The sequence below is a fragment of the Myotis daubentonii genome, chromosome 12 (assembly GCF_963259705.1).
Source record: "Myotis daubentonii chromosome 12, mMyoDau2.1, whole genome shotgun sequence".
In the NCBI taxonomy this organism is placed as follows: Eukaryota; Metazoa; Chordata; class Mammalia; order Chiroptera; family Vespertilionidae; genus Myotis; species Myotis daubentonii.
Genome location: NC_081851.1, coordinates 45,421,087 through 45,438,894, shown reverse-complemented (window position 1 = coordinate 45,438,894; position 17,808 = coordinate 45,421,087). Strand labels below are relative to the sequence as shown.

Sequence of the window (17,808 nt, the reverse complement as noted above, 5' to 3'; positions counted from 1 at the left end):
ATATATACGTATTTTTTATTTCTTTCAGAGAGGAAGGGAGAGGGAGAGAGAGATAGAAACATCAATGATGAGAGAGAATCAGCTGCCTCCTGCACACCACCTACTAGGGCATATGTCCGGAATCGAACCCAGGACCCTTCAGTATGTTCTGTCCACTGAACCAAACAAACTAGGGCCACAGCAACATTCTTTTGTAAAATACTTTGGAAATGTCTCTGATTTATCAACAATGTCAGGGATGCATCCAGCAACAACATCCTATAAGCCATTACAACGGTGCTGCTTTCACAATAGCCGTTCGTGGAATTCAGAGCAGTAGCAACAGTTCCTGGTAGGACTGTCTTTGCCCGAACCATAACCGATACTGGACAAGGAAACTGTATACCTGCTTGATTCAGGAAATCAAAGTAATAAAACTGCCAGCAACAGTGCGGCCAAGTGATTAGAAGAAGGCTGGTTGGAAATTTAAACACCCTTTTTACTCATTAATCTCCAGCTGCTAAAGACAAACAGAAAGCAAAATTAACGTGATTGTAAACGAAGCACTTGTGTCCTGTGGCTACCGTGTTGGCCTGCTGAGAGGGAATGAGTTGATCAAAGCCAGTGAGTCCACGGAGAACTGTGGGATTAGTGCTGCTTCGGGGAGCACACAGCCAGGATCCATTACCCAGCCTGTTTCAGGAACAGGTGAACGCCGTAATTAATCTTGGCTTCAATTTGGAGGGAAGCAGGGACCCTACCTGCCCTGTCCACTGAGTTTATGTGTTAATCCCCCGAGCTCTGAAGAAAAGTTTTAAATTGGCATAAAGACTTTTTCTGCTCTTCCAAATGTGTAGAGAAGAAATAGTTGGGAGGGGTTGCTGAGTTCCCTAACTTCAGGCTGTGAAGATGCCTCCCAGGAAAGCGGTTGATTGCCACCTTGCTTGGTTTGATGCATCTCAGCACACAGAGCAAATGAGCCTAGCAGGGTTTTTAATGCAAGAAAATAGTCAGAGCCCTGGCTGGTTTGGCTCAGTGGGTAGAGCGTCGGCCTGTGGATTGAAGGGTCCGGGGTTTGGTTCCAATCAAGGGCAAATGCCTGGGTTGTAGGCTTGATCCCACGAGAGCCTTACCCACAAACATAAACCATAAAAATCCAGGTATTTGGAATTGGAGTTGCTCTTGGGGACAAACTCATTTAATCAATGGGCTCTTGACTTGCTTAAAGCATGTCCAGGGCTTTACATATTATTCTAGAAAATGAATAGGCACTTCATTTGCATTTGCATTTCTTTAATGACTAATTACGTTGAGCATCTTTTCATGTGTTTATTGGCTATGTGTGTCTTCTTTGGAGAAATGTTTAAGTCCAATGTCCATTTTTAAATTGGTTTGGGTTTTTTTTTGTGTTTTGGTTGTTGACCACAGATTTTTTTAATTGTCTTTATAGTTTTGCCTTTTTCAGGATGGTTCAGAGTTGGAATCATATAGTATGTAGTCTTTTCAGTTTGACTTCTTTCACTTAGCAAGATATACTTCCTCCATGTCTTAAATGGATTGCTAGCTCATTTCTTCTTAATGCTGAATAATATTCCATTGTATAGATTTACTATGGTTTGATAATTCATTCACCTATTGAAAGATATATTGGTTGCTTCTAAAGTCTAGCAATTATTAAAAACGCTGTTATAAACATTTAAGTGCAGGGTTTTTTGTGTGCACATACATTTTCAGTAAATTTGGGTAATAGGAAAGAACACAATTGCTGGATCCATATGGTAAGAGTACTTTAGTTTTGTAAGAAACTGCCAAACTGTTTTCAAAGGAGTAGTACCTACCATTTTGCATTCCCACCAGCAGTGAATGAGAGTTCTTGTTGCTCCACATCCTTACCAGCATTTGGTGGTGTCAGTGTTCCAGATTTTGGCCATTTTAATAAGTGTGTAGTGGTAGCTCATAGTTGCTTTAATTTTCAATTCTCTAATGATATATGATGTTGAACATCTTCTGATATGCTTACTTGCTATTTGTACATATTTGGTGAGGTGTTCAGGTCTCTTGTGCATTTTTAAATTGGGTTGTTCATTTTCTTATTATCAAGTTTTAAGAGTTTTTTTTTTGTATATTTGGGGTACCAGTCCTTTATTAAATAGGTGTTTTGCAAAGATTCTCTCTCACTATGGATTGTTTTTACATTTTCTCTTAACAGTGTCTTTTGGAGAGCAGAAGATTTTAACTTAATAAAGTCCAACTTAACAATTTTTTTCATGGATTGTGCTTTTGGTTATGTATCTAGAAAGTCATCACTAAACCCAATATAGATTTTCTCATAATCTCATTCTTGAAAGAAAAAAATGTATGTATAGCTGTATTTTTCATCTTTTCATTAATCTATACTTTCTAATTTCCTTACATTGCAATTTAATTTTTTGTTAGGTAATAAAATAACCTGGGTTGGCAACATAGTGGCTTTTTTTAGTTTTATATATAACACTCTGTGACCCAGAAAACAGCTTTACTTCTCTGAATTCCATTTTCTCTATCAGTGAACATTAGAGCAGAGAGTCAGCGTTGCCTTTCTGTCATAAACATCTAGAATGCTCATGCTTTTAAAAAATTATTTTAATGGGCCTAATTGGGGCAGAGGAGTATGTGGGTATGTATAAACTTTCTTAGAAGTTTCTTTTCTTTTCCTTTTTTTTAAAAATCCTCACCTGAGGATATGTTTTGCATTGATTTTACAGAGAGAGGAAAGGAGAGGGAGAGAGAGAGTAACATCAATGTGAGAGAGAAGCATTCGATGGGTTGCCTCATGCATGTGCCCCAACCAGGGATGAAACCCACAGTCTGCGTAGATGCCCTGACTGAGAATCAAGCCCACAAACCTTTGGTATATGGGATGATGCTCTAACTACTGAATACCAGCCAGTGCTCATATAGAAGTTTCTTAAAGTGAGAGATGGACCTATAGTCCCTAGACTGCCCAGATGCCTCACAAGCACAGCTGTACTCCATGGTTAGGTGGGAAAGCAAGTTCTCAACATGCTGTGAGAGGAACAGGCATAGGCACACCACAGCAAGAGGGACAATGCAGCCCTGCTCGTGTGGCTCTGTGGTTGAGCATCGATCATTCCATGCACCGAGAGGTTGTTGGTTCAATTCCCAGTCAGGGCAAATGCTCAGATTGTAGGCTGGGTCCCTGACAGGTGGCGTACAGGAGGCAGCCAATTGATGTTTCTCTCTCATCAATGTTTCTCTCTCTCTCTTTCTCTCTCTCTTTTCCTTTTCTGAAGTAAATAAAAATATATTTCTTTAAAAAGAGAGATAATGCAAAGTGATACACAACCCTTCACTGTAGACCTTCCTCATAATCAATTACTATTTCCAAGATCACAGTATTTTCCTCAGAAACCTTCAGTGGTATGTTTTTCAAACTTTTTAACTGTGACCCATAGTAAGAAATATAGTTTACGATGTGACCCTATACACACAAAGTTATAAACACATGTAACTTGAACCCAAAGTTTTGTAAAACAATCCCACTTTTACTAGAGATTTTCTATCCTATTTTACTAAAATGACCCTGACCCTCTAAAATGATTTCATGACTTGCTAATGGATCTGGACCTGCAATTTGAAAAACACAGCCTTAGGATCATTTTACATTTTTGATTTGAGAACCACACTTTTGTCCTTTTCTTTGTATTTTATTTTTAAAATTTCCTTCAATTACAGTTGACATCCAATATTATTTTATATTAGTTCATGTGTACCGCATAGTGGTTAGACACATATAATTTACAAATCCCCCCCCAATAAGTCTAGTACCCACCTGACACCATACATGGTTATTACAATATTATTGACTGTATTCTCTATGCTGTGGTTTACATCCCCGTGACTGTTTTGTAACTACTAATTTGTACTTCTTAATCCCTTCATCTTTTTCACCCAGTCCTCCTCCCATGTGGCAATCATCAGTCTGTTTTCTGTATCTATAAGTCTGTTTCTGTTTTCTTAGTTCATTAATTTTGTTCTTTAGAGTCCAAGTATAAGTGAAATCATAGGATATTTGTCTTACTCTATCTGACTTATTTCACTTACCATAATACCTTCTAGGTCCATCCATGTTGTTGCAAATGGTATACCCTTTTGTCTTTTGATTTAAAAACGGTTACCTATAAAAGACAAGGACAATATTGTGGGTTATAAGGTAAGTTTACCTCTCGGCTGGAGTGATGTAAGAACAGAATTCTCAAGCTTATCTTAAAAGTGTGTGTGTGATTGAAAGATCTAGCAGAGATGGATAGCTGTTAATATACCAGCTTTTTTTTCTTCATTTCAATTTGCATGAAATATCTTTTTCCATCCCTTTACTATTAGTCTGTGTGTATCTTTCTTTCTGAGGTGGATCTCTTGTAGACAGTATATATAATATGGGTCTTGTTTTCTTTTCTTTTTTTTTTTATTGCTTAAAGTATTACAAAGGGTATTACATATGTGTCCATTTTTTCCCCCCACCCTAGACAGTCCCCTAGCCTCCCCTATCCCCCGGTGTCTTATGTCCATTGGTTATGCTTATATGCATGCATACAAGTCCTTTGGTTGATCTCTTACCCCCCTACCTCCTGCACCCCCACACTCCCCGGCCTTCCCACTGCAGTTTGACAATCTGTTTGAGGCAGCTCTGCCTCTGTATCTATTATTGTTCAAAAGTTTATAATGGTCTCTATTATCCATGAATGAGTGAGATCATGTGGTATTTTTCCTTCATTGACTGGCTTATTTCACTTAGCATAATGCTCTCCAGTTCCATCCATGCCGTTGCAAATGGTAAGAGTTCCTTCCTTTTTAGAGCAGCATAGTATTCCATTGTGTAGATGTACCACAGTTTTCTAATCCATTCATCTACTGATGGGCACTTAGGCTGTTTCCAGATCTTAGCTATGGTGAATTGTGCTGCTATGAACATAGGGGTGCATATATCCTTTCTGATTGGTGTTTCTGGTTTCTTGGGATATATTCCTAGAAGTGGGATCACAGGGTCAAATGGGAGTTCCATTTTCAGTTTTTTGAGGAAACTCCATACTGTCTTCCATAGTGGCTGCACCAGTCTGCATTCCCACCAGCAGTGCACAAGTGTTCCTTTTTCTCCACATCCTCTCCAGCACTTGTCGTTTGTTGATTTGTTGATGATAGCCAATCTGACAGGTGTGAGATGGTACCTCATTGTTGTTTTGATTTGCATCTCTCAGATGATTAGTGACTTTGAGCATGTTTTCATATGTCTCTTGGCTTTCTGAATGTCCTCTTTTGAAAGGTGTCTATTTAGGTCCTTTGCCCATTTTTTGATTGGATTGTTTATCTTCCTTTTGTTAAGTTGTATGAGTTCCCTATAAATTTTGGAGATTAGGCCCTTATCAGATATGTCATTGGCAAATATGTTTTCCCACACAGTGGGTTTTCTCATTGTTTTGTTGATGGTTTCTTTTGCTGTGCAGAAGCTTTTTATTTTGATGTAGTCCCATTTGTTCATTTTCTCTTTCGTTTCAAGTGCCCTAGGAGTTGTATCAGTGAAGAAATTGCTTCGGCATATGTCTGAGATTTTGTTGCCTTTGGATTCTTCTAGAATTTTTATGGGGTCTTGTTTTCTTATCCATTCAGCTACCCTATGTCTTTTGATAGGAGCATTTAAGCCATTTATATTTCAAGTGATCATTGAGCCGTGGCCAGGGTGGCTCAGTAGGTCAACTCATCACCAAAAGGTCACCAGTTCAATTCCGGGTCAGAGCACTTGCCCAGGTTACGGGTTCAATACCCAGTCGGGGTGCATACAGGAGCCAACTGCTTGGTGTTTCTCTCTCTCCCCTCTCTCTCCCTCTCTCCATCTCCCTTTTTCTCTTTCTGAAATCAGTTTTAAAGGCATATTAAAAAATAAAGTGATTATTGATAGGTATGTATTTATTGCCATTTTATTCTTTTAACTATGTTCTTCTGTGTTTTTCTTTTCCTTCTACTTCTTAAAGCAGGCCCTTTAACATTTCTTATAATACTGGTTTAATGGCAACAAACTCACTTAGCTTTTTCTTGTCTGGGGAACTCTATATTCCTCCTTCAATTTTAAATGATAGCCTTGCTGGGTAAAGTAGTCTTGGTTTTAGGTCGTTGCTTTTCATCACTTTGAATATTTCATGCCAATCCCTTCTGGCCTGAAATGTTTCTGTTGAGAAATCAGCTGACAGTCTTATGGGAGCTCCCTTGTAAGTAACTAACTGCTTTTCTCTTGTCATTTTTAAGATCCTTCTTTGTCTTTAACCTTTGCCATTTTAATCATGATGTGTCTTAGTGTGGACCATCAGTAGATGAGTGGTTAAAATTCTGTGGTACATTTATACAATGGAATACTACTCAGCTGTTAAAAAATAAGGAAATCTTACCTTTTGTGACAGCACAGATGGACCTGAAGAGAATTATGCTAAGTGAAATAAGCCAGTCAGAGAAAGACAAATACTGTACGTGGAGTCTAATGAACAAAATAAACCAACAAACAAAGTGGAGACAGACTTGTGGATATGGAGAACAGACTGACAGCTGTCAGAGGAGAGGAGTTTGGGGGATGAGTGAGAAGAGACAATAGTATGGTGATTGCCACAGGGAATGGGGTGGGGAACGTAGAAGGGAGAGAGGGCAAAGTGGTGATGGAAAGAGACTTGACTTGGGGTGGTAAAGACACAATACAATATACAGAAGATGTATTATAGAATTGTATTCCTAAAACCTATATAATTTTATTAACCAATGTCACCCCCATAAATTCAATTAAAAAAAAGATCCCAAGCAAAAAAAAAAAGAATATAAAATTCTGTTTAGATTGTTGGTTCTTTCTTCTTGTAAATTAGTCTTATATTGGAAACTACATTAAATATCTTGAGAGCAGGAAAGCAACTCCACTGAAATGCCTTTGTACACTTGACACTACCCAGCTTAGGGATGAATACAGATTGGGGGTTCACAATACCAGTTGGGTGGAGGACTGAATACTGGGGAAAGGACCAATTAGCCTCTTCATATATTTTGAGCTCAAGGATTTTTAGCTGTGAGACCAAGTCACATAGGGCAAGACTCTCTCAAGGAAATTCAGAAATCCTAGAGCAGGGTGGGCAAACTTTTTGTGTGTGCCAAAACCAGCAAAATCTCTGACTCAAAATTCTTCTGCATGCCAACATGTTACGCCTACTTGATATCTCTTAAGGTGTACATATGTGAAGAACCTTGAAGAAATAATAAAATTCATTCAAGCGACAAAAACACAGTATATGATGATGAAAAATACATTTATTTTTTAATGTATACATGTACACTGATAGTCCGACAGAAAACTTTATGACTCCGTTTGACTTTATGACTCTCTGCTGGTAGTCATCTCCACAAGCAGATAAAGTTCTATAACATGGTAACAAACAAACAAAAAACCAGCTCTAGAAAATTAACTGTTAAAAGTACTCCATACATGAGTCTCATTAGAGTATCTCCATGGAAGACTGTTTGCAATCTCTTTCCATTCATCTGAAAGCTTAAGGCCACACAGACTGAGGGGCACTCCTTCCTGCTTCCCACAGTGGCATTTAGAGAAACTACCATCTTAGCCATACTGAGGAGTTTTCAGAGATACTTTCCCTGCCATGTTGGCCATGGTCCCCTTTATGCACCTCTGATTTCCCATCACACATTGCTTATATCAAAGCTCTCCATTTCCAAGCCATCACCAGATTCTACCCACCCTAAGTTTGTGTATGCTTCTTACATACATTTCAGTATAGATGGGGGTGAAGATCCTTCTGTACCTCTTTCTCAAGAGGTGTCCTGTGTCCCTAGACACTCAGTTTTCTGGGAATAGGTGACCAGAAAACTGTCATGACGGAGAGATTAAAGTCATCAGGCTGATGTAGAGTGTGGAAAGTGAAGACAAAGTGGGCACATAGACACTGCCTATGCATGGGTACCTTTAGTCTCTGACTCTGTAACCTTTACAGACAACCAGACACACTCATTGACAGACTGAATCACCACACAAGCTTTCCTAAGACATAAAAGTCTTTGACACTACACCTGTCTGGTGAAACAGAAAGGCTTTGTGATGCAGTCGGGTGACATGGTTCTATCCTCTGTGAGGTGGAAATGACAAGGCATGGCATTGGGGGTCATTAGGTACTAATGACCTAGAGATAGGGAAGGGTCATCTCCTCGTACTTAGGAGTTTTAGACCATGTTGAATCCTACTTTTTTCCTATGGGATTTGATGTATCCCTTATGTACCTATGGCTCCATCTTTATTATTGTCCTAATGATCTGGCAAGTGAAAAGGAGTTACCATGGATTAAGGTTAGAACCTAGAAGGAGCTGCTGTCAGGTAGGGAAATACTGACTATGATCAAACTAATTATGCCTCAGATAAGAAGCTTTTAAGACCTCAGAATCTCTCCTTTTACCCTCCCCACCCATTATTATACCACACATTTATTTACTTTAATGTGGTACTTTTCTTCTCAGAGACTAGAATAACTCCTTACCAGACTATCCCGGCAATGTATTCTAATGGAAAAATCAAGAACCTTTCTATCAACCTTGAATGGAGACCTAGATTAAATGAAATCTATATCCCTAGATCTTAGAAAACTCCCCAGTATGAAGGATTCTTTCCATTCGTGGTCCATTAAGGTACTTGTTGGCTATTAGATCTATACACCCTTTAATTTGTTCCACTCTTCTTTTTTTCATACTAACACATAAAGGCAATATTAGATGAAAGTCTATGTGTTTTTACAGAAATCCTGGTGAAGCCCCCAGCTTGTTTGCATACATAATTTTTTAAAAAACAATTCTTTATTGTTGAAAGTATTACATATGTCCTCTTTTTTCCCCCATTGACCCCCTCCAGCCTTCTCTCCCTTCCTCCTCTCCCCCAAGCCTTCAGCACCCTATTATCTGTGTCCAAGGGTTATGCATAAATACATACAAGGTCTTTGGTTGATTACCTCCCACCCATGCACGCTTCCCCGCCTTCCCTTTGAGATTCCACACACTGTTTCATGCTTTGAGTATGGAAGAGTCTTGAAATGAATCAGAAGCAAGCAGAGAAGGGAAATGTTGGGGTGAAAAGGATGGAGATGGAAATGAAAGTAAATAAAAATATAGAGATATAAATAGGAAGTGATTAGTAAACATATATTAGATTTGTCTCATTTTGGACATAATGAAAAGTGTCCCAGTTTCACACTTTAACTTTTTTGTCTTTAAGCGTCACCGAAAGCTCAGACAAAGGACTATAGATGCAGCAACAAAAGGTAAAGTCCTAGTCTCTTCTCTGCCTTCCCTCCACTGTGGGCAAGGTTCCCATGGATTTTGTCCTCCTTTGATCTCTGGTACCAGGGACATGTACTCTAACCACTAAAGGTGCCAATTCTCCAAGTCAACAAATTCTCCTAATAACTTTCTTGGGTGGGAAATCAGAGCCTGGGAATGTTCCAAAATCCTCAATTTTACCCCAAGGAATGAAGAATGAGAAAGTGGGGCAGAAGCGCCTAACTGAGTAATTTACTACTTTTATGAACCAATGGAAGTCCCTTCATCTCTCAGTCTTTTATTCATTAAACTAGAGGCCCGGTGCATGAAAATTCATGCACTGGAGAGGGGGTCCCTCAGCCCAGCCTGTCCCCTCTCACAGTATGGGAGCCCTCAGGGGCAGGAGGTGACCTGGCAATCAGGGCAAGACGATGCCCCATCATACCTCTGCTGCTGCCACTGCCAGCAGCACAAGCCTTGGCCGGCCCTGGTTACCTGCTCCTTGGGCTGGCCCTGGGCGGCTGGGCAGGTGCCATCGGAGGCTTGCCATGTGCCTGCTGCTCCGGCAGGGCTGAGGGGACTGGGTGCCGCCATCTTGTGGCTGTGGGTGCTGCCATCTTTGAGGGTGTGGCAGTCAATTAGCATATTCCCTCCTTATTGGCTGTGGGTGCTGCCATCTTTGAGGGCAGGGCAGTAAATTAGCATATTCCCTCCTGATTGGCTCTGGGCGCCACCATCTTTGCGATGGTGTGAGGGTCAATTAGCATATTCACTCTTTATTAGATAGGATAGGCACTTGAAGATCCTGCCTCACAGTGTGATTGTGAAGCTCCAATGAGATTAGATCTTGGACAACCCATCGTAATTGGTTAAGTTGTATGCAGACGTGCCTTAGTGAATTGACTGTTGGGATTTCCAACCTTCTCTTATTCAAAGGCCTTCATTTGAATGCCCTATAGGATGCCCCATCAATCCTTTCCCATTCCATGTAACACTGTCTCCTGGTTTGTTTTTCCTTTAATTTTTGTCTCCTGGTTTCTCAGCTAGAAAACATTCCTTCAAAGAAGAAGAGAAGCCATGGGAGCTGCTCTCTGTCATGAAAAGGTGATTACTTGCTCTTTGTAGTCTTCCAACTGCAGCCTGAACTGTGATATTTCTCTACTTGGCCTGGGACAGGGATGAAAAAAGGGATGTTGACTGGGAGGGAGTCAGATACAGTGGAGGCTGGAGCACTGGTTGAGAGGGTTGCCAGGACAAGGAAGGTTCAGACATCTCAGGAGAGAAGAGTCTCCTACTTCTGCTCTGGGCTAAGCTCACAGTGCTTCTGGAATTCAGAATTCGACTTGTACTTAATTTATAAAAAGCTCTGCATGGGCTGGCACTCAGCTACAAAGCAGTTACTCAGTCAAGAGAATGGATAAATAAGTGCATACATAAGTCATCACTCTCATATTCTTACAGCTACACCCTTTCAAGGGCAGACCCCTGGACCCTGATGACATTACCTCCTCTGGTTCTGTCTTCAGGGAGCCCAGTTCCTGAGACAGCCCCCATCCAGGAGCCAATTATCTCGTAGTCTTCTGAAAATCTCTAGAGAAAGGGATTGGCTAGATATAGCAACTCATCAGAGTCCCTAGAATACAGAGTTTCCACAAGTAACTTATTTTCCAGAGTTTGGAAATATTGAATACCAGCCTGTGGCCTTTTTAACCCAAATGGGACTGAATCCAGGTTCTACTTGGTGATGTTCCAGATGATGCCCCATCAGCTAAGCGTTGGCTCCCCCATCTGCCATATTTCCTTCTCCTGGTCAACTTCCCCATCTGGGTCAGCCGAGAACTCACCCCACCTCCCAGTTGTTCACGGCCCTGTGTTCTCTTGAATGGTCTGAGACCTTGCCTTAAGGCCCCAGACCCTCAGTTCAGCACACTATAACCTTCCAAATGGCATTATCCTATGAAGAAAAGTTTAGGAGTAAACGCTAGAGTCAGGGAGAGGCCCCAGGGTGTACAGGACTAGGAAGGACAGGACCAATCTTTGGGTCACAACTTCCAAAGAGGAAGATGTCACTCCATCATTAACAGTAACCATGTTTTCTCTTCCAGCCACAGCTGGCTTCCTCAGGAGGGAAGTGTGCGGCGCCTCCTCTGTGCCGATGCCTACTGCCAAATCTGCAATGCCGTGGTGCTGGAGATCCAGCGGTTGCTTGTGGGTGAGAACAGCCCGGTCTCTGCCACTTCACCAGGACCATTAGAGGGCTCCCCTTGCCTAGAGATTCTGTCCAAGTCCAGCGTGTCTTTTGAGCAGAGTCTGGAGCATCATTCCATGCACCCGAAAGAGCTTTCATTTCTTTCTGCAGCCCCTTCAGTGTCACAATGTATGGACCAGAAATCCTTAACCTGGTCAGCTGCACAGTCAGTCAGTTCAGATAGCATCAAAGATTGTGAGGCTGAACAGTTCCAGCTAGAGCAGGCATTTCAAGTGCAAGAAACTCCAGTGGATTCAGAGACGATAGTTTCTTCAAGGTTTGAGGAGCCTAGGAATACAGTGAACCAGCAGAACCTATTGAAGAGCAATCTCAACCTTGTGTATGGGAACGAAGGTCAGCCACCCTTGCATCCCCAGGTCCCTATGCTGATCCTGAACCAAGAAATCACTACCCTGACACATTCTGTGGCCTTGCCTATGGCCACCCTCCTCCCTACCCACCTGCCATTCTCCAGTCCTGACGTCCTGTGGCTTCTTGAGGCACATGTAAAAAAATGGATGCATTTCCAGAGGTGGGGTCTGCCGAGACGTGTAGAGAAGTCTCTGAGGCAGTTTATGCCAAACCTACCATTGTTTTACCAACTTGTAAACAACCAACCCGTTTCTGTCATCCAAAATGATATTGCTAAATTCTCGGTAGAGAAATTTGCGACCATTTCTTATCAGACCTGGGGTTCATATATGGCTGGCCAGGCTACCCAGGCATTCTGGGTTTCTGAATGGTCCATTATAAACCCAGTACAAAGACACCACTACCAGCAAAGCCCAAACCATGTGGTGCCTCTAGCCTTCCCGTCTCCACCTGGTAGAGACCTAAGTAGCCTCTACCTATTTCCCAGACAACAGGCTAATGACTCAGTGGGCCACTTACAGCAGAAATACACCCAACTGTTCTGTGGCTTTCCTTCCCTGCACAGTGAGTCTCTGGCTGACACCTCCTTGGGCTCTCAAGATCACTCCACACATGGGAGCATGTCCAAGCTTTCCTTGGAGGATCCTTTTCTCTTCAAGGAGCTGTCCTTCCTCCCTCTGTTGCCTAGAACTCCACCCCAGTCAGCCCCACCCTCTTCCTCATCTTCCCCAACTTGGGTCATGCCAGCTGATCATCAACCAACTCAGACCCATGTCCCGTTTCTGACTCTGGCTGAGTGTGAAGCCTTAGAGTGGCACCTGCTGCAGAGGCGGCTCCAGCGTCAGTGGGGTTTGCCAGCTGTTCTGCAAAGAGCTCAGCACACCCAGAACCCTGTGCAATATAAGTCTTGTGGCACAGCCCAGTCTCCTCGGACTGTGAAAACTTCCTGGCCAGGAAAGCCTATTTCTGTTCTTACAAGGGAGCATGCCCGGAGGCTGCTGGACTTCCACCTCCAGAGGCAGCTGATTCACCATCGCTGGGGCCTGCCCCAGGTGATCCAGCAGTCCTTCCAGTTGCTCCTGGCCCCCACTCACCAGCAGACTCCATCCTGGAGCAGCACAGCCCTAGCCAATGTGAGTGTTGCCCAACACTCAGCCCTAGAGGCTACTGGGGCTGATGACCCTTTCTCACCCTTTAAGGACCCAGTGTCAGTCCTCATGCCACACTTATTTGACCAGGTCAAGGCAATACTGCAGAGCCACATCAACTCCAAATGTGGGCAGATTCATGAGGGTAAGGTCCCTGCCCATGTGTATAGGTCTTGTGAGTGCCTAATTCCTGGGGACCTCAAAGTGGCTCCCTTCACTTGCATCCCAGAAAGCAAGCTCTTGGAACTACAGGCAGCAACCCACCCTGACCTACAACAGAAAGTTAGGCCCTGGCTGCCAACAGTCCTTGATCAGCAGCAACAGACCACCCCAGATGCTGTCACTGAGCCTCGAAAGCTAACTCAAGCCCTGTCCAAGGAAGTCCTTGAGAAACTGGAGATGATTTTACGGCACAAGTATCTGGCCTTCTTATCAGGGCTGAATCCTCTTTATTACGTGGCTCCCTCCAAGGCCACGGCCCCAGCGATCACTACTCATGCTGCCACCACAGAGGTGGTGCCCGAGGCTGTCAAAATCTTAAGAGAACCTCTGACTCAGATGATCTCACTTGAAGAGCAGTGTCTAGGTCGTGAGCCATTTTTTCACAATACCAAAGAGACTTATGAAGAAATCGCAGGTGATTTTCAGTCTGAAGTGCAAGTGGAAGGAATGATTGAGATGGAGCCTCTAGAAAGGCAGACAGGGTCTGCTCGGCCCTACTTACTCAAGAAGCCCATCTTGGCCAAACTAAATTTCCATCTGAGAAGGAAGGTCTTAGAGATACAATGGGGAATCCCCACAAAGGCAAGGGATTCCAGGGAACAAACTGGAGCAACCCCAGAGAACACATCCACGCAGGAGTCTCTTGGGAGTCTAAACAACCAAGGGAAAACATGCCTCCAGGAACTGCCCATCCCACCAGACATTCCCTATGCCCCACATCCAGAGTGGCTCTCCCTTAAGGAACAGTTGTCCACTGAGTTAAAGGCAGTGCAGCAGAACCAGAAGCAACCTAGTTCCAGAGCAGCACCCCATGGTTCTGCCCATGGGCCCTGCAAGATGACTCAACCCTGTAGAGACATGACAGAGGGCCCAGTGCCTTGTGTTCAGCTGGAGGCCAGTGTGAACCACCCCAGCCTGGAGGAGTCCCAGATCCCTGAGTCCCAAAGCCCTGGCAAGAGCAAGTACTCAGCCCCAGTCCCCATGCTGACTGAAAAGAAAGAGGACCCAAGGAAACCCAAATCGTCAGGAAGACGTAGAGAAGGAGGTTCAGGGTTTGTGCTCTTCTCAACAAGAGAGAAATGCCAACCTGCTGGAGCCCAGAGGCTAGAAAGGATGTTTCGGAACAGGACACCCCAAAGCCCCTGGCTACGGAGACATGGCTTTCACCTTGATGCTCTCTGTCAACACAGTTCCCAGCATCGCCCTCAGCTTAAGCCCCCAGTCCTCCTTCCAGGCATCCCTGGAGGGAAGGAATCTAAGAAGAATGACCTGCAAGACAGTCGAACCAGGCTCAATGTCAGCCTCAAGGGAGCAAGGATTCCTAAGAATGCCCAGCCTGTCGGGCCCCAGGCATCACAGGCCCAGCCTGTCCAGGCCCAACTCATTCAGCATAAGCCATTACAGGGCCCAACTTTGCAAGGTCAGGTATTGCAGGGGCAGGTGATGCCAGCCCATACTCACAAGAGGCCCAGCCTTCCAGAATCAGACTTGAGATATAAGATGAAATCCTTTCTGCAATATATCAACCTCAAGGCAAAAGGCAAAGAGCACAAGGAATCCATGTTTTTGACAGCTGTGAACGTGGCCAACACCAGAAAAGAAAATGTAGCAAAGAGGCTGGCTCCAGCCAAAAGTCCCACGGAGCAAACTAAGATAGAGAAGAAGATAAGAGGGGACCCCCAAAGCCCCATCTCCCCCGCACTGAGAGACAAATGGGTCTGGTCTCCTTGGAAGGCTCCCATCGCCCAAACAGTAAGCTCAGGCACCGCTCCTGCTCCCATCAGCTCCAGTCTTCCTCAGGCTTAGGCCAACCCCGCCACTGCCCTGGCACTCTCCTCAAGCCCTTGTTCCACCCAACCAGGACCCTACCCCAATTCTCAACTCTCTCCTCAGAGGGAAATGTTGGCCTGCTCAGGAAGACCCAGCACAATCAAAGGACTTTGTAGGCTCCCCCATGTCTGCATCCCTTAAATGGATAGTTACTGTCTTTTTCATTAATGTACAGTGGGGCAGCACTCCACCCAAAGTACAGTCTGTATCTCTAAGCAAAGAATTGCCTGTCTGTTCCTTCCCTCCACTGTGGCGTGTTAAGGGAAAGCATGAGGGAAGCTAAAATGTCCTTCCTATCTAGGGAAAGAGCTTTAACCCACACTTATGTGGGGTCAGCATTCTACACAACTCCTCCCAGCCCCTCCCTGGACAGTGGATAAAGGGACTTGGGTAGAAAAGGAAGACCCTCATTTAAGGTGCATTGAAGGTAAAGGTCAGACTTGAAATCCAGCATGGCTTCCCATGGTTTCCTTGAGCCCAGAGGAGCAATGTGGACATGAGGATAGTACTGACAAGAAGGAGTGGCCAGGAATCCCACAGGCAAAATCCACTGATGACTTCTATACATGGCCATCTCTGGAGAGAAGCTTTTTAGAGAAGTGTCACAGTGATCCAACCTGGAGGAGGTGCTTTGTGTTTATCAGAAGCATGTAGCTAATGTGATGGAATGTCCAAAGCTAATGATAAAATCTCCCCGTTTCTGCTCCCCTCTTGGTTATTGGTTAGATCTTTCTGGAGAACTCAGCTGGGAGGCTGCTGTAGCTGTCTTGCCTATATCCCACCTCCACTGCCTGTTATCTGCATGGAGTGAGTCCTGCAATGAAGATCCCAGTAGGATATGGGAGAGGGGCTTGTTTCCCACCCCCAAGGACAGGCAGGGGGAAGGCAGGGAGGGGAGCATATATAGACAAACAGGGGTCTGAGTATTTGGGATAGAAACTGACATGCTCTGACCAGGCCATGTAACAGAACAAAGCCAATTTGATTTGTACTCACAAGAACCTAGAGCCAGGAAGCCAACCAAGACCCAAGTGCTTTGCGGTGAATTAATTAAATCTGAGCTTCAATCTGCTTGCCAATGGTGTTATAAAGGGAAGTGAGTTTTGGGAAAGAACCACAAACCGAAGGGCTTTTCTAACTGTCTGGGCTTGTCAAGTTACCACCAGCAGCTTGTACTTGGCCCTACTGCTGTCTCATTTGTACATCACCTACACCTGGGATTCTGCTCCACTTTCTTCTTTTCCTCCTTGGGGGAAAAATCATAGGAGATAGATAGATAGATAGATAGATAGATAGATAGATAGATAGATAATTGATAGATAGATAGATAGACTTTAATGTACTTCATGTATATTACATGGTGCTGAACTTAGCTATATCCCCTTCCCAGGATGTACCTAATGCAGGGGTGGGCAACCCCTGGCATGTGTGCCAAACATGGCACGTCAGTAACTCTTGCTGGCACGCGAAACCCTCTCTTATAATCTTCCATTTACAATGTTTTTCTTAATATCGACTTTTTTATTTTTCAGATAAATTCAGTGTGGGTGCATCTTAGATAAATAAATAATTTTACATAACAAGTTATCTTAAAGACCATAGACATGGATTGATGAGAGAGGGGAAGAGCAATTTCAATAGTGTCAAAAACGAACTATTGAGGACTTGGAATGCCATTCCAGAAAATTTTTTCTGTTTAAAAAACTTTGCAACAGCATTACTCTCCATGTTTTCATCCACATATGCTTGTGAATCTGTGAATCTTTGTTCTCAGTGATGAATTTTGTTAAGTCTCGTAATAGGAGTAGCCTGACGGATGAAAGGAGTAGCTTGTGCATATCTCTGAAGGTCACGAAATATAAAAAATTTTCTGGAATGGCATTCCAAGTCCTCAATAGTTCGTTTTCGACACTATTGAAATTGCTCTTCCCCTCTCTCGTCAATCTATGTCTATGGTCTTTAAGATAACTTGTTATGTAAAATTATTTATTTATCTAAGATGCACCCACACTGAATTTATCTGAAAAATAAAAAAGTCGATATTAAGAAAAAAATTGTAAATGGAAGATTATAAGAGAGGGTTTCGCATGCCAGCAAAAGTTACTGGCATGCCATGTTTGGCACGTGTGCCAGGGGTTGCCCACCCCTGTACTAGAGGCTCAGTGCACAAGATTCGTGCACTGGCGGGGGGGTCCCTCAGCCTGGCCTGTACCCTCTTGCAGTCTGGACCCCTTGGGGGATGTCTGCCTGCCAGCTTAGGCCTGATCCCCAACAGGCAGACATCCTCTCATAGTCCAGGGCTCTCACAGTCCGGGACCCCTCGCTTCTTAACACCTACCTGCAGTGGAGGCAGAGAGGCTCTTGTCACCGCCACTGTGCTCGCCAGCCATGAGCCCGGCTTCTGGCTGAGCAGCACTCCCGCTGTGGGAGCACACTGACCACCAGGGGGCAGCTCCTGCATTGAGCATCTGCCCCCTGGTGGTCAGTGCACATCATAGTGACCAGTCATTCCGCCATTCGGTCAATTTGCATATTAGGCTTTTATTATATAGGATTCTCTATACATTTCTGTATATTTATAATTTTCATAATTATAAAAAGTATTTTTAATACCTAGCATTTGTGAGGGTTTGAGGAAATGACCATTCCATACATATTGTTGGTTGG

The 17,808-nt window shown here is 43.7% G+C and overlaps 1 protein-coding gene across 1 annotated transcript; it reads left to right on the top strand.

Moving 5' to 3' along the window:
• Window positions 1-8,245: 8,245 nt before the first annotated feature.
• On the top strand, window positions 8,246-15,131 carry LOC132213818 (protein SPATA31F1-like). The gene is made up of 4 exons (XM_059660740.1): window positions 8,246-8,389; window positions 9,278-9,323; window positions 10,365-10,425; window positions 11,427-15,131. The coding sequence occupies exons 1-4, from the start codon at window positions 8,246-8,248 to the stop codon at window positions 15,115-15,117; spliced, it is 3,942 nt and encodes a 1,313-aa protein (XP_059516723.1). The 3' UTR covers window positions 15,118-15,131.
• The last annotated feature ends 2,677 nt before the right edge of the window (window positions 15,132-17,808 follow it).